The sequence below is a fragment of the Atractosteus spatula genome, chromosome 13 (genome assembly GCF_055471065.1).
Source record: "Atractosteus spatula isolate fAtrSpa1 chromosome 13, fAtrSpa1.hap1, whole genome shotgun sequence".
NCBI lineage: Eukaryota > Metazoa > Chordata > Actinopteri > Semionotiformes > Lepisosteidae > Atractosteus > Atractosteus spatula.
In genome coordinates, this window is record NC_142718.1 from 3994144 (window position 1) to 4021203 (window position 27060).

At 39.8% G+C, this 27060-nt stretch overlaps 1 protein-coding gene across 3 annotated transcripts in view; it reads left to right on the top strand.

Annotated features, from left to right (window-relative positions):
- pard3ba (par-3 family cell polarity regulator beta a) overlaps positions 1-18100 on the top strand; it is a 315539-nt gene extending 297439 nt beyond the window's left edge. For all 3 annotated transcript variants that reach the window (XM_088930125.1, XM_088930127.1, XM_088930126.1), the window contains one exon: positions 15566-18100. In XM_088930125.1, the coding sequence (XP_088786251.1) occupies positions 15566-15923 (358 nt within the window). In that variant the 3' untranslated portion in view covers positions 15924-18100. The remainder of the gene's footprint in view (positions 1-15565) is intronic.
- Positions 18101-27060: the final 8960 nt, after the last annotated feature.

The following is a 27060-nucleotide window of genomic DNA, read 5'->3' on the forward strand; positions in this document are numbered from 1 at the left end:
ATAACTGAACGCACCCAGCTCTGGCCAGAAAAACAGGAACCTGCGTTGGCCTGCGTATTTCTCCAAAAAGCATTCAGCTCATTCCACCAGTTGACTGTGGTTGTAGATTGGTCACAACCTTAAAGAAAACTATTTAAAGAAATGAAAGAAAGACATTAGAGAAAACCAAAAAGATTACTCGGATTAAATTGACAGAGGTTTAGTGAGGCTTTGTCCACAGTTGTGTGACTTTTTGGCCAACCGCTATGTTTGAAAGTTTTAAGTTTTAAAATGTGTTGAATGGCTCAGCATGGCTCTTGCTGACAGCAGAGAGGGACTTAAATTTTTGAAAATGTTTGACTGCTTGACGAAAAAAAAACAAGTGCATAAATGTTATCGCAGAGCTAATACGATATTTGGATGTGGTTAAGTTTACCTGTTTTCACAGGTCTGTGATTTAGATCATGTTAACTTATGACTTAGCTTCAGAAGATGCTCTTTAGACATCTCCACTGTGGTTTGACTTGTAGGGATATGGCCAGATGTCGTGTCTGGTTCTGTTATTGGAATACAATGTAAGGCTTATACCAGCCAGCATCCCTCCATATGACCCCAATTACAGATATTAATTATGTTATTAATAGTAAAGGCACAAATATATTTTTAGATTTATAAAACTGATATGACATTGCAAGTAACCGTTATCTGAAATTGACATTGCTGGCAGATAATATAAAGTGAATCTGTTCTACTTGATGGGGAGGGGAATTCAGAACAGTTTGGCCAGTCAATACCTCCAGTCAGACTGGTGTGTGTTGTGGCCTTTCCTCTTTCAACAAGGAGCATTTCTTGCAAAGCAGCCATGAGTTCACTGTTTTATTTCTGTCGTGGTTTTGAATGTGGGGCTCTTTAGATTTGGTTCCTTTGAAGTAAAACGGTGAACTTGCAAGTCCAGACACCCAGATGTGAGAGACCACATTTTCACAGCGTAGTTAGTGATGGAAACAAAGTAGGCGCTGTGCTGGTTCAGAACTGACTGATAAAAATGCTCATACCATCACCTGAGGATGTAACAGCTGCCCCTGTCGTTCTGAGGATTTTTAGAATGGTCACGAACACAGGATCTCAGTCATGCTTTATCCTGAATGTTACTTATTACACATTCTCACATCCAGGCCTCGTGTTTTCAGTTTGCCTTGTCTGAATCCTCTGGCAAGCACATGAAACAAAACAGGTATGAAACAGTGGTTTACGATACTTCAACTAGTAAAAATAGATTGTGGCGAAGGCCGTAAAGTCTGGAGAGGTTTTCTTGCTTTCAAGTGAAGGTCAGGTGGCAGGGAATTTTAAGCTTTCACCTAATAAAGTACAAAAGGGGATCAGAAAGCCACCAGTAACCTTGAAGCAAGTCCTCTCTGGATTCTTTAGATGTTTAATTGCTGTTTAAACCTACAGCTAGAAGAGAAAGACTCGAAAGAGTTTTCCTTTCTATAAAAGTACCTAACCAGCCAATGAAAAATTTCGAGAGTGGAGCTCTTCAGCAGAACTGCAAATGTCCTTTGCCTTATATTCCCCTTCTCTCCTGCATTCTCCGACACACCTGAAGAAACATCCACCGCCGAAGAAGTCATTTTTCTTCTTCCTTTCTCCATTTTGGAGTGGAATTAACCTCTACTGCCTCTGTGTGCACTGAGGACAGCTCACAGTCTTTGAATGCCAGGGAGCTCCCGAAGGATTTAAAGATTTGTAGTGGAATTCAGGCCTTCATGGCTTTTTTAGGCCTCAGCAACATTTGTAGCGCTTTAAAAGAAAAATTCAACATCTCCAGCAACTGCTTGAGCACAACAAAGAAAATTAAACAGAAGCAAACTAGAGCCATTAATTGTTTTCTTGTTCTGACTTGGTTTAAATCCTCCTATCACTCTTTTAAACAGGATTGCCATTTGCAGTAAACAAGATATCTGTTGAAAAGACAAATGGGATACGATTGGCTCCCATAAGATGGGATTAATGCTATATATATTGTTTTTTCTGTACCTGATAATACATGGCGTGTAACAGCCTGAGCTGACACAGATAAAACAGAGCTGCCTATACATGTGCTTCAACACATACACCTGCTGTTCTCAAAGAAATGGCATTACACTAATTTGCACTGTTCTGTGAGGACTGTGTTGCTGTGGCAACCAGTGCTCCCCACCTTCTCCAACCTAGGCACCCAATACAGTCAGAACACAGTAACTGTATTTGTTTTCTCTAATCATTATTTTTTTATTAATAAAGCAATAAAATAGGTGGCACAGTGGGCAGCACAGTGGGCAGTTCCTGGAGTGCCATCTGTGTGGAGTTTGCATGCTCCCCCTGCGTTTTGTGAGTTTCCACTAGGTGCTCCTGTACGTTCCCACAGTCCAAAAACATACTGGTGGGTTAATTGTCTTCTGGGGATATTGACCCTGGTGTGAGTGTGCGTGTCTGTGTCTGTGTGTGCCCTGCGATGGACTGGTGTTCTGTCCAGGTGTACCCCACCTTGTGCCCATTGCTTGCTGGGGTAGACTCCTGCTCCCCTGCGCCCCTGAATTGAATAAAGCAGTTAGAACATGGATGAACAGATGAGCAGTGAAGAATAGTGGTAAGGGCATCTTTATCCTTATCACAAAATAATTTGATAGCGCTCAAAGACCGAAATGCTCTTTCGGGTGTTCCTCAAGGCATTTGCCCGCACAGAGGTTGAGCCCGGGTTCGAGCCAGGTTCAGGTCACATGTGACGGATGAGTTAGTGCTTGTGACTGGGATTAGTCCCCTCTCCGCGACCCATGTGGCCTCCCGAGCGCTTGCAGCCAGTCTCACTGTCGGTGAGCTCCGATATGGGGGCTGGCAGTGTAGAATCCGACACGTTGAAAGATAAGTGAGCAGGTCATAGCTGAGGTGCAGCTAGAACAAAACGTATTGGTCTTTCAAAAACTATGTATATACATTTCTTCTGTTATTTGACTTTACCAGCAACACCTGGTTTCTCCATACTACAGCTTTTTTAGTACAGAATCAGTCGTGAGATTATCAAAGTGGCGCATAGTGTAAGTGTGCACAGTCTACAGAAAAATTACTGAATTTTCTTTAACATTAACTAAATGAACCATTGTTCTTTTTGAACCACAGTTACACATTTTGTATCTTCTTAGCTTGGGATGAATGTAGGCAAAAGTGAGCCTGCTCCTTTTCACTGATGATTTTTTTTTACCAAAACACAAACAGTGGTTACCAAAACACTCTCTTGAAGTGAATTGTTTTGTTGAAGCAAACATGGGCATCTACTGATAACCTTTTCTCAGACTGGAGTGTAGGATTAGGTTATTCATTTGAAGTGACCGTTTTAAATGAATTAGCTCAGTTGTTCTTAATTAGGTTGTTTTAGTCTCAAAAATTGCAGCTGCCTTATATCACTTTCGGAGAGGAGATGTCTCTGTCATCTTTGGTTATGGTTGGCGATGATTATTGAATCAAACACTGTGAAGAAACTATGAATCCATCCTGGCTAGGCATTGTGAAACACTTAATCAATCCAATATGCAACCTTCGCTTTAAAAGCACACGCCTAATAGTAAACCCGAAAAAGGACCCTACTTTAATATAGCTAGATAATGAAGTTTAAAGATTTTTTTATTACACTGTGCATATATTTGCAATTGATTCCCAGTGATTAGTGAATCATGAAAGTGTTCTACTGATTAAATCAAGGAGAAGCAACTTTTAGCAGGGAAAATGCTTTAAACGACAGTCAGTAGCATGAGTAATGCTTTATAGGCAATGGGAATCTTAAAGTCCTCAATAAAAACTCAGAACTGAATAAATTGCACAATGTGTCTTTACTCTTGTGTGAAATACAAAAATAAATGGCAGGATTTCAGGGTTACAAGCAGATCATGTTTTCAGAGCAGTGCCCCAAAAGTAGCATTAGCAGCGTGTCTGGGAAAACTTCCTGTAACACAGTCCATTTGCAAGGCAGCCTTCTTGCTTCGTGTCATTTGTTCTCTAAAAAAGGGAGAAATTCCAGTCGTCCGCTGGTTTACATTGCTGGGTCTGCTACGCTGCTGGTCTGCTGGGTACATGGCAGTCTGGGGCTTGTGATGTAAAATCAGGGTCGTTTCTGGGTTAAAGAAGTTCTTAATGTATTTAACTGACAGCTGTATCCAAGCTGACTACAGTAGTAATATTACATTATGTACAGTGATGCAAACAACAGTTTTCTATTACTTCTTTGGACAGTGTAAGTCCTCCTAAATGAGGGTGTCACAATGTAGCCAAGATGCAGGCGTTCAAAGCTGTAACTACAGGAAGACCATACAATGAACAGACATAATGGCAGGGATTCTGCAATACTAGGTAATTGTACAGTCTGAACAGGTCATGAGAAGAAACTGGAAGGTCATCAAGTTTGCAATCCTGATGGTACAGTAGGCGGTTCCACCATTAAAGATGGATCTACAGCAACATGCAGCTTGTAAATAACATAAGAAAGTTGACGGCTTCTACAGCCCATCTAACACTTATCCAGCTGTTTCTTCAAAGATGTCAGGGTATCAGCTTTGACAGGGAACCCACATGAAACAATTAAAACTATAATGGACCTTCCCATTTTCTTTGTGCTTTGAGTGTTTTCCAAGGGTCTCTGGGGAAGAGGTGCAATACATAGGGTTCCAAGCTTAGCTTGCTTTAGAGATGGGAGATGTTATCCACAACAGGTGGTGACCTCATACATGCCTGGCCTCTCCAGAGTAATTCCTCTTGCACATAGGAATTCTGATTAAAAGTCAACCGGTGCCTCTTCTATTTAAGGAACGGAATGATGCTCATCTCGCCCCACAACACCTGTAGGTTTTTTAGCAGCCCTGCCGACACACATTTTACAAATATTTTTGACATGATGTGAAAAAGCATTTCGGTTTTTGTCCTTGGAAAATACATGAGCCCGCTCAGTTTTTAACCAGATCAAAGATCTGATGCCTGCACGCTGTGTGGTGGGTTTCCAGGCATATAGTCACAGTTAACAACCTGACTAAAGATATTAAAATCCAGCATGAATCAAGTGAAGCTTGGAATGCACAGTGTAATAAACATCAAAAACATTTGTTTAGGTGTAATGACAAAACAATGTAGCAGCAGCATTTGTAACAAAGCTAGATCGAAGGAAAAGGACAAATCTACAAGATTTACAGTAGATGCCCCTGTTATACCTCATTGCAGTGATTCTACAAATACCTATACGTCTGCTGTAACCAAAAAGCTGATATTTATACATTGAAACAGTATCAGCAATGTCTATACACATTCTTGGGAGTAATGTCTGCATTCCACGAAAATAATGGGCTTGAAAAACTGTTATCTTGTAGTGTTAAAATGTTTCTCTTTAAGTTTTTGTGCTGTTTTCCATGAACCTGAAATTTGGTACACCATTAAAGGCGAGGTTCACCTCATTTCATTTTCACTCATGTTGTGTTTATCCATGACGATCCTTTCTGATATTCCCAGATGAATCATCAACAAAAAGTATGTTGGGTTTATTGTTACAGGCCACATTCCTTAAACTGGTACAGGAACCACAGTGACCCACGATGTTACAGGCACAGAAAAACTAAAGCATTTGTTGTATTTTTTGACTTCTTCTGAAGGAGGTCAAAGGGTATGCCATTCCTCTCATATCAATCACAACAGACTTCAGAGAAGAAGACATCTACAAAATGGAGCGCAACACACATCAATTGGATACAGGTTATGTTCCTCTCAGTGTTACATAAATTAACATAACTCAGAACGCATTGTCATCATTTGGTTGGTGGTTAGCCTGTTGATCTGAGGATCAAATTAAGCTGTTTCCAGCTATGCTGGACACAATACAAAAAGGCAAAAACAGTATATGGGATCTATAGTTAAAAGCAAACAGTTTAATTCAAGAGATGTTCTGTCAATTTGTACAATTACTTGTAAAATCTCACATAGAAAAGGGTGTATAGCTTTGATCACCACAAAGATGTTGCAGCCAATAATCTGGAGCTGGAGAAGATTCTTGCATCAGATAGCCAATATCTTCCAAACAGGCTAGATGGGCTGGAGAGTGTTCTTAAACAGTGGGGCTCCAAAGTTTCTGGAGACGATTTCCTGTATGGATTTTTTTTCCAGGGCAAGATAGGAATCCCAAACCTGGGACTGGTGTAATGAACAGAGTTAAATCGTTTAACAGTGCACACAAAACTACGTTGAACTCTCCACAGCTTCAGAGGAGATGGTTTGCTTTGTTGGAGTCAGAGAAATCACTGTTTCTGTCAGGAAAAATTGATTTTATGTAATTCCCTCCTGAATCGAGATGGGTGTATTCCTGTTTATGATATGCTTTGTTTTTTGAGAGTAACGTGAAGCAGTAATGAGGTTGGAGCTGTGGGTGCCTGTGAGATAACTTGGTAAATAGAGCTCGTTTGCTTGACTGCAGCAGCATGCAACTCTGAATGCTGTCTTCCATCTGGTGTGATCAATTATTAACCAGGCAATAGCAGGATGGAAATTACCTTTTTTAATGTTATTGCAAACAACAAATGTGACTGTATTTGAATCCAATAATGGAAGATGCCATTTCATGTCTTCTATTTTCTTATAGTTTTCCTACAATATGTTACTGAAATATTGTTTGACCTGCCCTCTTTGTTAAAGATGGTTGTCGTATTTTGGTGTCGGACTCGTAAAACAAATTAGAGATTTTGAACAGATTTTTTCATAGGCCAACAAATGTAATGTTAATAATGTTGTTTTTTTTTTTCAAAAAAACATTTTATTTTTTCATATAATTGTACTGTAGAAGGTTAAACCCCAGACAATTTGCATATGCTACGACTATGATAATGTGAAAAGCTTTTTCCAGTTAATTCAATAATAGGTATAGAATAATAATCTGAAACTTTCCAACTTCACTAGTATTGCATGTGAAAATTGTTTGGCATTTAACCTGCAACATTGACTTAAAACAAAACATTGTTAACACAATGTCTACTTATTTATGGAAAAATCTGGATAGTTTCCAGAAAATAACAAATCTTTCTACATCCGACAAAATTGTTTCCAGTTTGAAGTCTATGCCAGTATAAATTAAATTAGTTATTTAATTAGAAGGAATTTACATGTATGTGCGTCTCTCAAATGAAAATATTTGGATAATATAAGCTGTTTGTTGACATGAGCAATAAATTGGTCATTTATAAGAGCATTAGTTGTGGTATTCCCAGATGGCATAGAATTGCTATTAAGAATTAACTGACAGTATTGTTTTCTTGAACATATTTACCTTCACACTGTATAACATGTGACTCCTAACAGCAGCTCCTGGCCTGTGGCATCTTTGTCCACAGAAATCGCTAGAGTGCTGGATCAGGCTGACCATTGGTTAACACCTGATAAACTCTGTAATTCAAAAGCAAACAAAACGGCAGGTCCAAGGCCCTGGCCTGGAATCCAATAGTTATAAATTGCAATGTGGGAAATGAAGCAGAGAGAAGTGGTGATGTAATGTTAGCTCCCTGTGGTTCTTCAGGTTAGGTATGTCTGTGGATTGAGTTATAGATACACACTGTTCCCTGGGCAGCTGAAACAACAAGACCTGGCTATTTAATGGTGTTTCCTTACTCTCTGTTTAACCACAGCAAAGATAGAAGAGCCAGCTGGGAGAGGTGTAACTCATGACTCCCGTTGAACAGAGGGGTGTTAAATTATTACTTTCACAGGGTGCATTCCCTACTTCTGGAAGAAATGATTGCATACCTTTAGCAAATTCCTGTTGAGCAGAAGGACTGTTTGTCACTTCCCAAGATTGTACTCTTCATTGGGATGGATGAATGAAAAACATTCAGTAATGTTAATCTGAAACATTCGTACTTCCTTATTATTATACGTCCAAATTGTTTGGGGTTTAACCTGCAATATTTATCATTTAAACCAAAAAAACTATACTAATTTCTGGAAAGATCTGTATTGTTTCCAGAAAACAAAGAAAATATTTGCCAGAAGAACTAGCATAATTTAAATTGGGTCTTATGAGTTGTAGGGAGTTTATTACTAGTCATTTACAGTATATAAATTTATCACTATCTTTTGCTGCTTGTCATTTTCTTGCATGATAATCCATCCATATTATTGTAGGAAAATATCCTTGCAGCAAAACTGGAAGCAAAATTCTGGGAGCAAAATGTAGTTGCCTCAGTTTCATATATCTCTCTTTGAATTCCATGAGAGAAGAGCAGGGGAACATTTAAAGAACAGGATTCCTGGATTCTTGTAAACCTGGATTTGTTCAACTACTACAATAATACACACTTATTATTATATGTTAAGGACATCACAGCTTCATGTGACGAAGGCTACAACAATGAAACTTTCAGAGCATGAGGCGCAGGTAAAGTCCTCTCTTGACATCTTTTTAGAATCAGGTGTAGAAAGAAATCTGCTTGCTAGCTAAAGCTTATTTTCTTGCAGGAACGAAGATAGAACTCTTTATCGTGACATTCTAGCCTACTCGCCTCACCTCTCAGGTTTTTTTTGCAGTAAAACGACTTTGATGCACAAAAGAATCGAATGAGTCTCACTTTCCCAAAAAATGATGTCCCATTTTTTTAATCCTTAATAAGGATAAATTAAGTTGTCATTAAGAGGACTTGGAGACCCAAATATACAGCAGGACAGCATAGCTCAAATGGTGCAATGGCATGTTCCACCTGGGATTTGAACCTGCAACCCTCTGGCTCAGGTTCCTGAGCCCTAGCCACTCTTCCACATTGCTGGTTATTTCTCTGTATCATGTTAAGCTTACTGGTAGACTCTACAAGTGAGCTCTAGAGGAGCCCAAACCAGCATGATTTTTTTACTGACTGAGGGGGATGTTCGACTGGGGGAATGCGTCAGTATGCGTGGGCTACAAAGGAAAGAGTTAAGGTTAATTCCATGTCAGAAAACAGAAACAGAAATGGAAACAACGGTTGAAGAAGGCTGAATTTTTCGCAGTCGAATTGGCCTTTACTTGTTCCATTATTTTTAAACTTCTGCATTATATTGTTAGAACGATAGGATATTTGCAGAATCAAAAACGCGATCTAATGAGCCAGTCTTTGAGGAATCTAGGTTTCACTAAGCGGGTCACAGCTATTGTACCTGATGAAGTGTTGTTGTTCATTAGAATTTATCCAGTGTCACTTTTCCCTCATCATTCTGCTTCTGTTGTGATGAGTATCAGTCATCAATACCCTCTTGGGAAGGTTTAGACTCAGGAAGAAATCCAGGAAGCTGTGAGTGCGTCGTAATGGTAAACCCCTGGCAAATTTCCTCGCATGTTTTTCGAAATCCTAACCCATACATTTGGATGAAAGAATTGTCATCATTTTGTGGTTTACATGTTGTCCCAGAAAGGACAGGCTTGAAAGTCCCTCCTAATGAAGTGAATAATAGATGTTTCGCTATCCATTATCTGTCTTTCTTAATAGAATGCCTGGAAAAGCAAAGTCATTTTGCGCTCGTGGTTAAAGTGTTAGACGGGGCCGCCAGCTGCTTGAGCTACTCTGATATTATTAGGGGAGAGAGGGGGAAAAAAAATGCGAAGCGAGTCTGTGGAATTTAACGTTGATTCTTTGAGCAGATGCAAGGAAGAGGTTGAAATTATCAGAGTTTCGCCGAGTAAGCCGGAAAAATGTTGAATGTTGTTCTTTTCTCTTTTTTTAAAAAAAAAATGCTAGGTTTCTCTATCAGACGGGGATTATATGAAATTGAATTAGCCCCTTTCACAGCTCTGGGGTGGGACTAAACAAACAGGAAGAGCCTTCTACTCTTACAGTAAGGTTTGTCATGACCCGTCAGCAGCTCTTGCCTGCCAAGCATCTGTTTTTTGGCTGCCATTTGGCCAGGAGTTCTGCCCAGCAAACTGCCTGCACAGGCCTCCCAGCTGGGACCCAAGACCTACTCTGTAATGGAATTAGGGCACAAATATTAGTTCTGGATGCTTTGCTAATAACAGTGTGCTCCAACCCCATACCACAGTAATCCACAGCTGCCCTTCGCTGCTGATAGAGACCCCAAAAGGGAAATTCCTTCAGCCAGTTTTTTTTTGCGCACGATGCGGGGTTTTTCAGGCTCTGTCTCGCTGTGGGTCTGTCTGGCGGACTCGGCTCCTGCTTGCCCGTGTTGAAACTTGGCCGACTAGTGTGTTAAAACGGGTTGTCATGTTTGCATTACGTGTGTGTTCTTTGGCGTTTTTTTTCCCTTTCCCTGTACAACTCATTTGACACCGGAAGGACTCCAGTCAGTAACCTAGGGGATGACAGACACAAGGCCATGAAGAGAAAAGACTGCTGCAGCAGATTGGGTGGTCAAAGCTGGAAAAAGATGAAGTGGATGCTGATGATTTTTGGAATGCCTGGTTCTTCAGCTCCTAAGTGATCAGGTTTCTTATTAAAGACCAGGTTGCCCTTTTTCACTTAAGAAATTATTAGTCCTAAAGCCCAAGGCACTGTAGCATATACCTCCAGCTGAGTCTCTCACATCATCTGTACTGTGCCTTATAAAACCATATACAGATTCTTTCATTCATATCTACACAGAAATAGTGCAAATCATACATAAATCTAGGAGACTCAGCAAACGTTTCAAAACTTTCACTGCACGGTCTGCTCTCTTTTGTCATGTCATTCAGTGTGGGGGGGAAACATACAGCTACAATTGGAGTGCTGGGTCCTTCACAAAATATAGACAGAAATCCAAACTCGGGAATACTTAGCTGGAAGAAAAGCCTTCTACTTAAGAAATGATTAGTCCTAAAGCCCAAGGCTCTGCAACATATACCTACTGTCTTCCTCATGTCACGTGACAGTGGCTATTGCAGTTCACTTAGCTGAAATGGAAATTCGTGCTTGAAGCTGTTCCAGAGTCTCCGGATTTCTGTGATTGCATGACCCAGATGCTCATAGTGGTTCCTGGCTGCTGATCAAAGGATGTATAATATATCATAAGAGTCAGATTTGCCATTCCTTTTATAAATACACTCCTAGGTAAAAAAGGTGAATCATGTGGCTCAGCACATCAACAAAAACAGGAATTACAATCTTTTCTTTCCTCTGCTTGTACCTCCTCTAATTTTTAAATAGTGGTTCTTCTTCAGTTTGTCTTAATTGCCACAAATCTTACTGTTAGCTACCATTGGTACTGATTTGCAATTTTAATTATTCTGCAAAAAAGGCCCCATTTTTACAAACACTGAAGCATATTCAAGCAGACTTGTACTAGTGTTTTTTTTGTTGTTGTTATTGTTAATGGAAGGGCTTTAATATCAGGGCCCACTGTTCCAAAGAACCTCATTTTGTTTATTGTGGTTTTAGGCGGTCATTTTGCAGATGTCTTCAATGTTTGATTTAAGGCACTGCATGATGAGGAAAGAGCTTTGACGCTAGGAGAATTGTCAGTCCCGTTCAGTGAAATAATATGAGCGTTGAATTATCTGGGTGGAGCAAACACCCTCAGCTTTAACACCCATTCTGAGTCATTGATCAGATCATCTCCTGGGGCCAGGCTCTTGTTTCTCGATGTACTGTAGATGGCTTTACTAGCTTGTTCCATATTTAATGGGTCTTGTGATTAAATCATCGCGTTGCCCAGATGCAAGTATCCGGATGACAGTAGGTCCACTTCATGAAGGCTCTGCCTGTTTTGGGAGCTTTATTGAATTAATGAAAGAGCTGCAACTCAATCACATCTGCTGCTGGCCAGGTCTGCTGTACTGTCCAAGGATGACCTGCCTCCATTCTGCAGCTGCCGGCAAGAGAATTAGCTGTGCAGTGGCGATTCCACAAGTGTCTGATGGGGTAGAGGTCAAGGCTCAGCGCTTGGCATGACAGGACAGAGGAACACACTTGGTAATGCATGCAGTGTGACAGGAAGCAGTATCCTGTTGACAGGGTACTGTATATCAGGTTGCATCTCAGAAAATCCTACCGTGGGCACAGAAAAGCATTCTTCTATGGTCAGTCCAAGCTGGGGAAAATGTTGCAGTGAGCTTCTGTACTTTACTTTAGATCAGCTAGGCTATCTTCTTTGGTCACAGGATTATAAGTGATTATTCTACAGACTAGTATTATACTGTAGTGATTCCAGCACTCCTTCTCCTTGCTCCATTTCTGAATTTCTAGGGAGCCGATGCATGTATTCTTTCTGAGAAGGCAATCCAAAGCATGGATGTATCACAGATAGGGAAAATCTTTTTAAATCTCTGGGCCTTTTGCATTTGTAGACTTTATTCTGCTGTAGTATTACATCACCTTCCTTAGTGTGTTCCAGACTCTTGTGTTCCAGGTATCAGGTGCAGTCCTGGGAGAGCTTCGCAGTTGCTGGCCAGAGTTCTGTTAAAATGGTGTTCAGCCCTGTCAGTCGTAATATGGCAGCAGAATTTGATTTTGTTCAGGTTAACCGATTTCACATCTGTACTGTGTAAAAGTGTGTACTTTTCCAGAGGATCACGGACAAGGAGGTAAGATGTGGTTTGTCAACAAAACTGAAGAGCTGAAATGTGTGTCACGCTAAACTCCTGTATAAAATCTGTTGAATCCAGTTGTGATTTTGCTGCTTTGCAAAATAAGGGGGTGGCTCCAGGTGTGCTTTGGAGCTTGCTTTTTAAAGTGGAAAGGAAGCAACACCTTACTCTTACCATGCAAAAAATAAAACTTCTGTTTTAAAATGTTAATTGTCTAATTCCACCCACTGTACACACCCAACGAATCTAAATATTTAAATACTCTGACCTTCTCAAATCTCAAAAGTTAGGCAAGACTAGGCTTTGTGGTGCAGGTTATGCTGGTGTACCAGTAGGTGGCGATCTTTTGAACCATCACTTCCCAACCAAACCACCACTTTCCTGTGGGTGGTGCCATCGGAGACGTTAAGCCAAGATCCCGACTACTTGGTCATTAAAGATACCATGGCACTTTTCAAAAGATTAGTTTGCTGGCTAACATCTGCTCTTAACTTGTATAGCTGATTCTTCCAAACATTCCCCTTTAATTCAATTAATGAAACAATTCCTCATTCCCCTGTTGAACCGCTGTGTAGTGGGATTGGTAGTGCTGTTTGTTGTGCTATGTGTCACCCAGGTGGGTGCCGTGCTTGAATGAAGCTGGAGCTAAATGAAGTGGGTCATCTTCTATGTCTAAAGCACTTTGGGATCCTTCAAGGATGAAATTATAATTAGTCATGCTATTAATAAGACAATTCATTGAAAACTGGTGATATATGATTTAAGCTGTTAAATGTCAAGCCTGGTGAAAATGAAGCCAAGTGCTCTTTAGCAGTGAGTCAAGGTTTTGAGTGGATGCTGAACATCAGTGAACAAGGTGGAGATGTGCAGGATGTTACTCTAAGTGTTGTGTACAACAGAGCAATTGAGGTGGTGGTCTAACAGTGCTTGGTTTGGTCGAGTGTAAAGTCACTTGGACCTAACTTCTGCTGTATATGTGGGCTCCACCTGACATGACAAGATCCCAGCAGGATAAAGCACATCCTCATGCTGCTTGGTGCAACAATCTCTGGTGAGATGGAATATGACGGCTGTAATTTCAGTTACCCAACTCACAAAACGTGGACCTCATTGAAAATCTGTGAGATGAACAGAGATGACAGATCACATTTAGGGCTCAGAGACCCAGATGGGTTTGTCCAGGATCTGCAAGTAGAGGGGACACAATCCCACAAGACATTATCTGCAAACTAGTGAAAGCAAAGCAGTGCAAAGCATGCATTGCAGATGTTAGCTCATATTGCTTTCTGCATTTGGCACTGTGTAAGAGTAGGCTTGTTCTCTTAAGGCGGTGAGTCTGCTTCTTTCTAAATATTCTGTTATCATCAATCTTAATGGCTTATAAATCAGACAATAGTCATGAACGTTGCTCTTATATTGGGTATCTAGTATCTAAAGAAGTCGGTCTTTTCTGTAACCCATGTCAGACGCTTGACCCATGTCTCTTCCTAAATAACATAGCCACCACTGTTTGAAGAATGGAATTATTCCGAGACGCTTCTCAATAATGAGCCCCTATGTAGACTGACTTTCCTCAGTTACTCTTTTATGCTGTTATATTGGATTCAGAGCATTTTGGTGTAATTGGGATTCCCCCTGTAAATCATTTTCATTTTCCCAATTCTGCACCTGTAGTATCCTATAGAAGCAAGTTCTAGACAGGAGTTTTGAAGCTTTTTGGTGGCTTCAGGAGAATCTGTAGCTCTCTCAGGCAGCTGCTGCGTCAGAGCACACGCATGCTGCTAGACTTTCACAGTGGAGCTCCTGTTGATGACAGATTTTAATGGATGTACCTATTGTCATGTCTGTTCAATAAACAAACAAAAAATGACAGTCATTTTCCTCACAACAATCTGTTGGATTTGTTGCAGTTGAAAGTGATGTTTCTTTTGATGCTCACTGTATTTATATACAGATTCCTTGCTTGCTTGTGCATGTCACCTTGTGTTTTGAAGCACAGCTTGGAATGATTAACAGAGATGCAGATTAATCTCACTACAGACATCTTGTTAAGCATCTTGTGAACTAGAAAAATGTGTTACATATTGCTTCTACATTCACACCTACATCATGAGTTCTGTGCTGTTGAAGAGTGGAGTTGAAGGATAAAAATCATTCTTTTTTTAATATGTTCCTGTTTATTAAATAGCTGGATATCAGACTTGAAGAATTCACAGGCAGACTGTGGATTATTTTACTGAACTAAGTAAATGAGACAAGCATTTGTGTTTTCATTTCTGTAGGGGATGAATCTTGTATACAATACTAAAAGTCAAAGGAGTAATTAAGATCAGACTCTGAATATATAAAAGCACACCCGTAGTTCTTTTGCGAATGTTTTTTAATGAAAATTCAATACTACGCAGCACGTGAATTGTTACCCACATTTAAAAAAAATGAAAGCAAACTTCAAAACCACAAAGAAGCGATGCGAAGACAAATGTCAAAACTTCGCCAAATGTAGAGAGTGAAGAGGAGGGCGTCATACAAACCATTTCATATTGAGTGTTCGCATGTCATTCCTACGGAGTGGCACGTGTGATACAGTTCACTGCATCTTGCTTCGTGCATTGTTCACTTTTGTGTGCGTTCTTACCTTTCGTGTAGGAAAATGTGTGATTTAGACTTTAGGTCCCTAAAGGTCTTAAGAAAATGAAAATTTTGAGTGTGTCTGGCAATTACACAAAAAGCCAATGAAATGATTACTGTACACAACAGTACTGTACTTATTAATGATGTCTAACTAGATAAGCAGTGTTTTTTATTGCTAAAAATAGTATAAATGTTAGTTATTATTGCTTCTTTTGTCATTTTGTGGTGGGGAAAAAAGTAAAAGTAGGGGGTGACATTTTTTGGGGGGGGGTACAGATTGTAATTTTTCCCCGTAAGAGATAATAGGAAATAGGATTTTCTTTTCACGAAATGTTCACTGTACGAAAGGGTTTCTGGGAATGAATTGGTAAAAAAAGAGGTATGGGTCTGTTATCCGCTTTGTTGTTCCAGGCGGGGACCGATGGAGCCGAACGAGTACCCCTTGCCGCCGTGGGCAGGACAGGGGGAGAGGGAACCCCTGCGCTACCCTGGGGCTCAGCCCATGTACCCCCCCTACACCTCCCGGGGGAACTATCCGCGCCCCTCCGAGCCCCGGCAGGGGGAGCCCAGCTACTACCCCCCCCCGCCCCAGCAGAGGGGCCCACTCCGCCAGGACGTCCCACCGTCACCCCCCATGCCGCTCCGGTCCCAGCGGTACGACACCATGACCCGGACGGGCTATCGCACAGCCAGCCCTGAGGGCTACGGCTACGGAGACGGCCGCCGCCAGGACCCCCGGCAGAAGAACGCGATGACGGCCGCAGTATAACTCGCACTTCACTTGCCACAGCAGGACATTGAGATGAAGGCCCAGATTCCTTATATATTATATACACACACACATCATTGTAATATTGTCCATCTTTCTATTGGTTTTTCTAGGGGGTGGACTTTCTAAGACTTTTTCGGGAAGAATCAGGAATTTCCTCTATCATATATTCTGTTGCGAGCTTGCGGCAGTATATCAGCTAAAGTGAAAGGAGATGAGCCGTTTTGATTCGTAGCTTAAGGTTTTGTATTAAGACTGAGACAGTTACTCCTCTCTTCTGCCTGCAGTAGATTTGTTGCTTAATTCAGCTTTCCTTTGCTGAGCAAGCCAGTTTTTTTTTTTCTGCGCTGTATTAACCCGACCTTGTGACTTAGGAGGAATAACACAGAAACTTGTGCCCCGTTTAAGCAAAATCAAAAGCTGCATTTTGACATTTAGGAAATTGAATGTATTAAATATATGTAAGGCAAGCTATACACATGATATGGTATGTTATATAAAACTTTGGCCTTTCTAAGATCAATGTATGACTGACAAACTACCTATAACCTATGGAGAAGCAGTGGGATTTTGGTGTTTGAGACTGGAAAATTGTAGTGTATGGCCATATTATTAGTCACATGAAAGTTGTATTGTGCCATATAGCTTGAGATAACCTACTGTAGCTAGATCTCTCTTCATATGTTGTGTTATATCCTTTCGGTGTCTTGCAGGCTCTCTATACTCCTGTAAAGATCCTACAGACACTTCTAGCTGGTTACATCATTTTCTTACACAGCAATGGATAGCTGGCATGTGTTGTTCCTTGAAGCAGAACTGAATGAAAGGTACCACAAATTAGTTGCAGCTTGTCTTCCATTATTATTCATATTCTAAAAGACGGCCTGTATATATCTACTCTGTTGTATGCTTCAAAAATACTCTTCTCACACAATTTTATAATCTTCAGTTGCACATATTTTAACATTACAAAGAAGCCTCTGTCTTCCCCTGTGTGGTGAGAAGGAAGGTCCTGTGCATTGATTTTAGCAAAGGTATGTGAAGGTAGACACTGCAGCTGGGAAGAACACCACGCATTGTGAACATTAAAAAAGAAAGACGAAGAATGGAATTTCTGGAGAGGATGGGTCCTATTCCAAAGAAATGTCATCCCTGTGATCTGTGAAGCATCACATGCTGGAATATAGTGTTTGCTTCAGGGGCTATGAAACTGTTTTCCAAGACCTCTCGTTTTCTGGAACTGGCCAGCTGTCTCTGGGCGCTGGCAGGTCTTTGTCTTTTCCCCTCAAAGCTCTGAAGGACACTAAGGAAGAAGAAAGGAAGGAGACGCACTGAGAAAAAAAATTGGGCACCATTTGTTATAATATCTCCTTGAATAATTTTGTATTCATCCTCCAAGAACTAGAGCCTCAGTTGTACTGGGACGGGAGCTGATGGAAGGAAGTTGGAACTTTTTGTACTTCCTGTGGGCTTACATATAAATACACTCGTGCCTTTTACAGACATCACTGTTCTATTGCGTACCTGTTATGCATTTTTATCCGTCTTGCTTTGGATAGCTATTGAAGTACTCTTGTGTGTGACGCACAGAAGCTTGATTATGAAGGTACACTTCTTGAAGGGGCCAGCCTGGAATCGTGGGTCTATGGACGGAGATTGTCGGTTCGAGTCTATAGCACTGATGCTGATGTTAACTCTCAGTGCTTTAGTTAGCCCATCTATACAAACAAGCACCAGCGCTGTGCAGGGGATTATTAAGTCAGAGCCACATGTAGGGCACATCTCATAATCTATGACCACTTAACACTAAAGAAAGTACAATAAGCTCTGGCCCTATAAGCCATCGAGACCTTGGAAGGACATCAGTCTGGCACTTCAAGAATATGGGTACTATATCTTCTTGATAGATAAATATTAGAGCTTAAGGAACAAAAGAACCTCAGCATGTTAAAATTCTCTCATGCTTTTTTGATGCAATACTATACACGAGTTAACAATTGCCATGTATTAACTTTATCATGTTTATACTCCTTTTTACTCTCTTGTTCAAGTGCTCTGTTCTGATTCCGAAATCAAGACACAAGTTTGATATTGTATAGCAGGAAGCAGATTGATTATTTTCCCATTATTAATGTGGTATTTTTAAATTGTTTTGCATTAAATGTAATGAAAAATTTCACCTGCGGCCTTGATTCATCTTTCAATTAGTGGTTCTAAAATTCTGTGTTTTCTTTCCAAGTCAGTAAATTTGGAGTGCATACACACAAAAAAACGTGATTCCTTTTACATTGCTATATGCAAGCATGCGATGTAAAAGTTTAAAGCTGCACATATGTTCTCAGCCTATGTTTGAAATATTTTTTTTCTTTGCTTATTTCAATGGAAATAAAAATGCATTTCCATTGTGAACAAAACGTAAGTAAGTACTGTAAAAACCTGTTGTTCCAGCCATTTTTAGACTATATGTTTTAGAACAACATACAGATTTATGTACAGTATGAAACAAAACTTTCTTAAGAATAATTCCCCAATCAAACTATCCATTGGCCTCCTAATAATCCCCATCTATGAGCTGGCTTCATCACTCTGCTCTCCTCCCCACTGAGAGCTGGTGTGTGGGGAGTGTACTGGCGCATCATCAAGATGGGGGCTATGCACTGGTGGTGGTGGAGGGGATCCCCATTACCTGTAAAGTGCTTCAATAAGAAAACATATAATTGTGAAGGCCCGATGTAATGCAAGTCCAGATATAACCATTGTAACTTTCTTTGCATTTATTTGCTGCAAAGACACGGATTCATTTTTAAGAACCTTCATTCCAATGATGCTATCTGGCAAAGTTTCAGCCAAGCATTACAGTGAAGAGTTTGTGTTAGCTGGATCCCCAAAGCATTGAGCTGACAGATAATTCTGACTTCTTACAGTAGTTTGTTTGGCTACACACAGGAGAATTCATCTTCAATTCCAAAAAAAAAAATATAGATGCCTGCAGTGGACAGCTGTCTCAGAAGATAGTTCTAAGTCTCTGGGGTTTTTTTTGTTTACTTGTTTTTTTTCTTTCAAGCTATCCCACACGAATATCAAAAATTAAGATGTATGCAATTTCATGGTTCATCTAAGAATTTTCTTCTTTATTTGTTAGGGTGTGAGGAGGGCAAATGGATGTATTGTTTACAAAGATTTTCCGATTTTCCTTTCCATAGAGTATAGACGCCTTTAATATCCATCCTTTATTTTCCACTTCATAGAGCAATACTGATGAGCTGTTCCCACAGATGACCACATAAGTAGTAGGTGGTTGTTGTTTTTTTCTACTGAGTTAAAGGTTAAGACTTCATGGGTTTTAAGGCAGTAAACAAAACCCACAGCACAGAGCTTGTGATATAGAGGTCAAGCTCTTTAGGTGAAGTTTAATGCCTCAAGAAATACAGCACAGATTACTGCAGTATCTCGAAATCAGGCTGAACCAGAGAGGAGAACTATTTCTGTTGGTTCCTGAGGCTATGGCATTTGAGATCTGATTCTTTAATGCAATTAAATGTAATAAGACAGTCTGATGAGCCTTAATTCAACACCTATAGGTCCTTGCACCTTGAGCTGGGTGTTGAGTGATACAGAGGAGATCTTATTGATTTGAGTCACGTGTCACAAGAATGTCACAGTAAATCATAGCATGGAACCTTTCAGCTCATTGTGCAAAAGTACAAGGTTGAGATTTGCTTGCAGTTAGAAATGCATTTTCTCTACTGCAGTGCAATGCATCGTAATGTTTTTTTTTAATATTTCATTCAAAAATAGAAACATTAGCTATACATATGATGTTCATTTATTGTTCCACTTAGAGGTGGAGTTAGCATATTCATCTGATTTTTACTGGATTTTTCACTATGTGTTCCAATTTCTCCCATTTTCTTGCTATCCGGGTTAGATATGATTAATTGCTCTGAATAGTGAATTGATTTCTTAACCGGGTGGTTTAGATCCCATTACAAGCAGTTGAAAGGAATAGTGGTTCAGAAATTGGTATGATTTTTTTTTTATCATTATGGAAATGAAATACAACTGTTTGAAATTTTAAAAAAGCTTACGGAATTGTCTTTAATGTTGTCACGTTCCAGTTATGATTTTAGTATGCCGTGCCTGCATTTTATATGATGTACTGCAGTAAGAGAAGTGTTGATTTCCTTCACAAAACAAAATAGGTCTCAGATGAGCTTAAGAACTCTAGTGAAGAAGCTGTTTAGTTTTCTAAATAAGGAAAGTAATGGTCACGGATGCACCTTCAGGAAACAGTTTTGTTTTCAGTTTAAAACTTCTTTAAAAAGGGGCTGAATTATGCTGTGAGCTATGCAAAGCTAATACAATAGAGAAAACAAAATACGGTAAAAACAATCTGATATCTAAGTACCATAAAAGCCTTCTAAGATCATGCAGTTGCAAGTCATTAATTCTGTAAAGGTTTAACGGGAGGCTGTTTTGTGTTTTAGGTACGAGAATTGCTACCTTGAAATGTATCTGCTGCACAGCAGCTCAGAATCCTTCTGAAGAAGGCAGTTTTTTGCAGGCAGGCTCACTGCAAAAGTGACATTGTTCCTCGTGGTGGTTCTCACTGGGAGATGCCCACAAATAATTTAAATTTACTTTATCATCCATCAGATAACTGCACCTGCATTTGTTGGCATGAAGACTGAAACTGTGTTTAATGTTATAGAGAACATTCCCTTTCAGGATGTCCCGATATGGAAGGTCCCCAAATTTCCTCAAAGATCATGGAGACACCAGATCTGAAGCTCGGCACTCTCTTTTCATCACCCTGTTACTCTATATTGTTTCACTTCACTTGAATGCATCTTTGAAGCCTCCTTTCTACATTATCACCTCTGCCTGAGCAAAGAGGACGAATACTGTAAAGCCTAGCTCAGTGTCATAGACTTATAACTCAGTCGCGAACTGTGTGCTCAAGAGGCAATCTTCAGGCTTTTACTCTTTCCCTAACGTAGTCTAATTTACTAAATGAGATTAGTTAATTTACTAAAAAAACTCCTTATTGTTCTGCGTGATTGCGTGACCCAAGTAATTCAGTACACAGTTGGAACCAAAGCCAGAAGAGACAATATATCCTGTTGACCAGTGCCACCATTAGATCAAAACATAAGCTTCCTCCCACCTGCAACATTCCCAATCCATTACTGAAGTGGAGGCTTTCCATTGGATCAGAGAAATGGAAGTGACCTCTAGCAAGCCGAAAGACGGCACCGAGAGACATGTTAGTTAACATTTGCGAGAAAGCTGGTCTAAGTGGATGTTCTTTTCACTCTTTGATTTCAATCAGCACATTCTGCTCCTCTCAGAGGACCTGAGGTCCAAATGACTATTAATCAACCATCACCCAAGGCTCAGCAAAGATCCCAGGGACGAGATGTGCTGCTGAGGTGAATTATTCCCAGATGCTGTTCCTTGACCGGCCTGAGGCAAGACCATTGCAAATGGAGTGAATATTGTAGTCCACAGCTAATATTAGACACTTGCAGTTCATAGTCCCAAGCCAGTACAAACCTTGCTGTCCTTTATCTAATGATTAAGCTCCTGCAGGGCATGTAAAATGCATTGTACGCATACTGTATGAACTGGAACTATCCCAGTTTGGATACATTTTTTAATTCAGATTTTCTCTTTGTGATGTTAGCTGTTCTTATTCCTGCCTCCCAATTTTATAAGTCATAAAGCATACAATCCAGTTCGTTATAAAGATGGGATCATTGCTATTGGAACTGGCAGGAATGACAGAGGATGAAAAGTTAAAGAGAAATGGAGAAATGAACGGTAACGTCTGTCTCTGGAAAGAGTCAAGGCTGGTATTTATACGTAAGATAGTTGAAATGGGCAAAATTAGAAAGTTGAGTTCCTCCTGCACATCCATTTACAAACTCCCATTAATTATTAATGCTAACTTGTACAATATTAATACCTTACTTATAATATTCTGTACAATTTTGGCGACCACCTTATAAGAAAGATATTGCTGCTGGGCTTGATAGGATGTTCTACACTGCTGGGAAATAACTGAATCTGGTCTGAAACATTGATTCGGAATTTGTATTCAGATTTTAAGTCTTATTCTTAATTCAAAATCTTCAATCACTGAGCATGACAACTGTAGAACATCTTCAAAATGATCTGTGAAACGTGAACAGGGGCGTACAAGTTGAAACTAGAGGGAAGTTCTTTTAAAAAAGTCCTCAGTTCACTTATCTCCTCACCAACAAAATGAGCTTAACAAGCCTCCTCTCATTTGTATACTTTGTATATATTTTGTATATATTTTCTTACACTTTTTAACCTATCGATTTTGTCATAATGTGCTTTATGGTACTAAATTCATCAAATAGTATTCTCTCGGGTATTATACTTTTATTCTAAGAATTAAGTATTTGTCATTAATTAGCAATTATGATGATATATACTCAACTGATTAGGGCATAATTTTGGGCTCTGATCAAGAAGCAGGGCTTTACTGATTACTGGAGATTCAAGTAATTAAAATCAGTATGTGCTCTCCCTTTTTTGTTAACATTTTTAATTATTTAATCTACGGTCGGATTATGTACAAGGGGAAAGCATTTTTCTCACTGAGCGACAACTGGCTCGGAGGTGCAGTAGAGAGATTAGCTTGGCTGGAGGAGCGAAACGGAATTTACAGCACCTCAGGATACCTTCCAAGTTTTATGATGCCGAAGTGTTTGGATTCCTCCCAGGTGGAGACACTCTTTCCCTTTACGTTGATTGCCTGTGACAGCTCGGAGCTTCTGACTGTTCCTCAGTCGCACGGCTGCGACAGGACTGTGTTAACACCCAAAACACCGTCAAATTCGTGGAGGCTTCAGCATCGGATCGCCGAATGCCAAAGGGAAACAACATTGCTAGCGTGGGCCCCTGTAGGTCTTTCTCATACAAGAAAACGGGCCCGCAAGACGGCTTTCAGTCAGAGTGGCATCTTCTCATCAGGTTTGTTTGTGGATGCCGCACAAAAATGAAATCCCAGCACTGCAGAGACTGCAATTCAACTGAGAAATGTTCACAGCCCAAAGAAATGAGGATGTAAGTATACACTTTTCAGCACGCTTCAGAACCCGAGGAAACGTACTGGGAACTTGTGACTATTTCAACACATATTTCTGTAATTCCAGAAGCAAAACAACAGCTCCTGTTTTTTTTTCCCCCCGTGTTGCAGATGCAGCAAGCTATTTAAAACAAATTCATTTGGGTGTGCGGCTGATTCATCACAATTAGAAAAAACCCAAACCTACCCTTTTCCATAAGCACCCACTGGTGTGTTTTTATTCTGTTCTTTTGGATCCATTTTAGCTTTAAAAGAGAACTTTCTCAGAATGCCTTCTTAGTACCACACGCTTAATTCATTCCCTTGCATCAGTTCAAGGCTTTAAAATTAAATTTACAGCAAGACTGATGAAATATTGAGATTTGTTGAAGAGACATCAAGTATGAGGATGTTTTACAGGGAAGATTCTGGGGGTACTGTTTATTACTACCCCAGATCCCCATTCCACCCTCTTAAATTCCTTGTTCCTAATACAAAAAGGTATTTTGGGATTCAATACTACATTTTATATCCAGGATTTGGAAACAGTTGGTCCCCTTGCCTCACTACCACAGGTCTCTAACCACTGTGGGGTGAGCAAAGACAACCAATGCTCTCCTGCCTAAAATGTTCATTTTCATTGTCAATCCTCACAGCTCTTGGTGTGCTGTGAACTGCACAGTGCCATCTGTGCCATCACATTCGGCGGAGCGGTGGCTCTGTGGCTAAGGATCTGCGCCTGTGGCTGAAAGGTTGGCGGTTTAAATCCCGCGGCCGGCAGAGGAATCCTACTCCGTTGGGCTCCTGAGCAAGGCCCTTAACCCCAACTGCTCCAGGGGCGCCATACAATGGCTGACCCTGCGCTCTGACCCCAGGCTCTCTCCCTATCTGTGTGTGTGTGTCTCATGGAGAGCAAGCTGGGGTATGTGAAAAGATAATTTCTAATGCAAGAAATTGTAAAGGGTTAATAAAGTGATGTTATTATTATTATTATTATTATTACCTGCAGTGTCTGTAGGACTGGTGCAGCTCTCACTGATAACACTGCGAGCTCGAAAGTACTCCTCAAGGATCACAGTGGCACTGTCTACCAGATAAGCCCATGAAAGTGATGGTTCACTTTCCTTTGGAGTTACGGTTGACTTGTGACATAGTTGCAGGCTTGAGCTTGATCCCCCTTGAGCTTGAGTCCAATTATTTCACAAGTTCGAAACCCTTTAATTTTATACTCACGTGCAGTTAAAATCAGGTGGGGCTGTATTTCACCAAAGCTTCCACTTTCCTTCTTTTGTTTACATTTTACTAAAAAACGAGGAACAGATTAATTTTCAGATCATAACCGGCTTTTGACTGAACTTAAAAAAACACCAGCCAAGAGGTTATTAAGCCAGAAGATGGTAAACATTTAGTCAGTGGTGTTTGCCTCAGATTGAGAAATTCTATTAGGTTTCAATTAAGGAATGAGAACTAGCATAATAGAGTAATCTAATTTCCCATAATTTACCCACACCTATTCAATGTCTTATTGCCTTCAAAAATGAAATGACTGCTTCCTTTATGTCACAAGTTTCCAGTCCTACAAAAGCCTCCTTTTGTGGGACTTTCCTAATCAAATAATGTACTCATCAGCTGATTGCATTTATGTAAATTGTCAGCTCATAGGTTAGCCTTTCTTTAAAAGTTTAGCCTTGCAAAAAAAACGAATCTGTCTGATGAAATTAGCAAACCAGAAGTAACCAGATCATTTATTATTAGTTTGGTTGGTGCTACCACTGATTAAATTGGATTATCTAGCTTTGCAATCTGACGCTACTAAATAAAACTTAATTATTAAAACTCTAGCCTACACATAAATAAATAAGATCAGCCCAGTTAGGTTAACAGAATTGACCAAAGCTGTACAAAAGAAAAAATGAACTGAGAAAACACATCCAGCCTGTGCTCTTTTTTTTAATTAAGGGAGAATTATTCTTTGACATAATAGGAATGTCTGACTGGCCACTGAGTAGCTCCAATTACACAAATATTTTAAGTTTTAGCTACATTTGTGCAATTCCTTCTTAAACGTTGCCCTGCTTAATCATTGGTAGAAAGAAAAGCACTTTCATCTTTATTTTGAAATAACCAAAATAACTGTGTAGTTATATCATATACTGGTAAAAGAAATCATCCATTAATTCCGTTGAAAGAATCCATAGCAGTCTAATTATGTGAGCAATGAATATGGACTTGCAAAGTAATTGTATATTTCTTGTACTGTTTAAGTGTTGCTTAACGGTGTTTTACCTTTGTGTTCTTGGCCTCCAAAGAAGCTATTCACTAGCTCCACTTGTGTTCATTCTATTATAGTCGTTGTTTTTAAGCTTATTATTTTAAGCTGTTTTTTGTTCTCTAATTAGAGCAAGGACATATCTCTCATTTGCAAACTGAGGTAAAGTATTTGTGTGACACGATTTAAATTAGATTGTAATGAAATCGCTTCCTTCTTTGAACACAGAGGATTGCTGGGAATGAGGAGTTAAACCCGATTAAATAAACGATCATATTTGGAGGCGAAATCAATCCTATGGAAGCAGAGCAGCATGATGAAGTTCAAAGCAGGACATAACTATAAGGACACAGCTTCCCCTCCAGGTATCCCTGGGGAAAAATAACACAACTCCCCTTCAAGTTATTAGCTGTTTTCTTAAGATCGTGGAGAGACCCGGAATATTTCAGTTTCAAGAAACTCGTCAAAACACATAAATAATAAGAGCAGGTGAAAGCGATCCCAGATCATTGTATAGCAGTAAAATGACCATATGCCCTCTACCTTTAAAGAATAAAATCTGAAATTAGATGTTTTCAGTAGTTAATTTTTTAACTGATGTTATTTTTCTTAAATTGACATGTTTGCATTGCCCTCCCTTCGGGATATGAAGTCTCCAATGCACAAAAATAACTACAAATGCTTAATACAGCAGGTCTTCTAATAAGGGGACCATTTGTCTCTGGTTGTATCACACACTGTTATTATTATAATAATAATAATAATAATAATAATAATAATAATAATAATACTTTATTTTATATAGCGCCTTTAAAGGTGGCTTCTCAAAGCGCTTTACAGGATGACAACAACAATAAATAAGAAGAATACACAAGATAAAACACAATTACAATATACAGAGGAGACCATGGATGGTGGTACTAAGAAAAGCAGAAGGGTGAAGAATGGAACCAGTTAAGTAAAGGCTTTTCTGAATAAGAGGGTTTTGAGTCTGGATTTGAAGGAGTTTAGATAAGGTGACTCTCTGATATCCTTGGGGAGAGAGTTCCAGAGCTTGGGGGCATAACTGGAAAAGGCCCTGTCACCCATACAATGTAGATGGGCTTGGGGGACAGTAAGGAGACCAGAGTTAGAAGAGCGAAGGTTGCGAGGTGGGGAGTAGGGCGATAATAGTTCAGACAGGTACTGAGGTACTGTTACTGTTCTGCATGGTGTCTGCTTTGTAAGCTTCTCTGTTCAGTTCAACCTTAACAGAGCACCAAACATTGTCTCTAGTTGTAGTACAGCACTCTTTCAAGATTTCAAGATATATTTGTTTTGTATTTTTCTTTATGACTAGCCTTGCCTCTGTTATTGCAGTCTGAATGCCACTGGTGCACACAGCTGTCTTGTTGCATCAGATGTTGGTCATGCACTTTCTAAATATATTTTATTTGAGGTTTTTAACAGATAAAAGCTTCCATCTAAAGAGGATGCAATAAGGTTGACTCCTTGAGGATCATTTTATCCTTTTCAGCTAATTTGCCACTGATGCTGAAGTGATTGAGAAAGCAGGTGTGCTGATTATCACACTAGGTGAGTGACTATGTTTCTTTCTTCTGAGGTGAGAAAACCACACTATCACAGATAGTATATGACTGTGCTCACTCAACTATAGCTTGCCTACAGGTGTTGAAGACAAAAACCATAGAGTATAGTTGTATACACTAGCATATACAAGTAAAAAAATGGGTATGATTTAAAAGTGCTTATATTTAGAGACTAGCAGT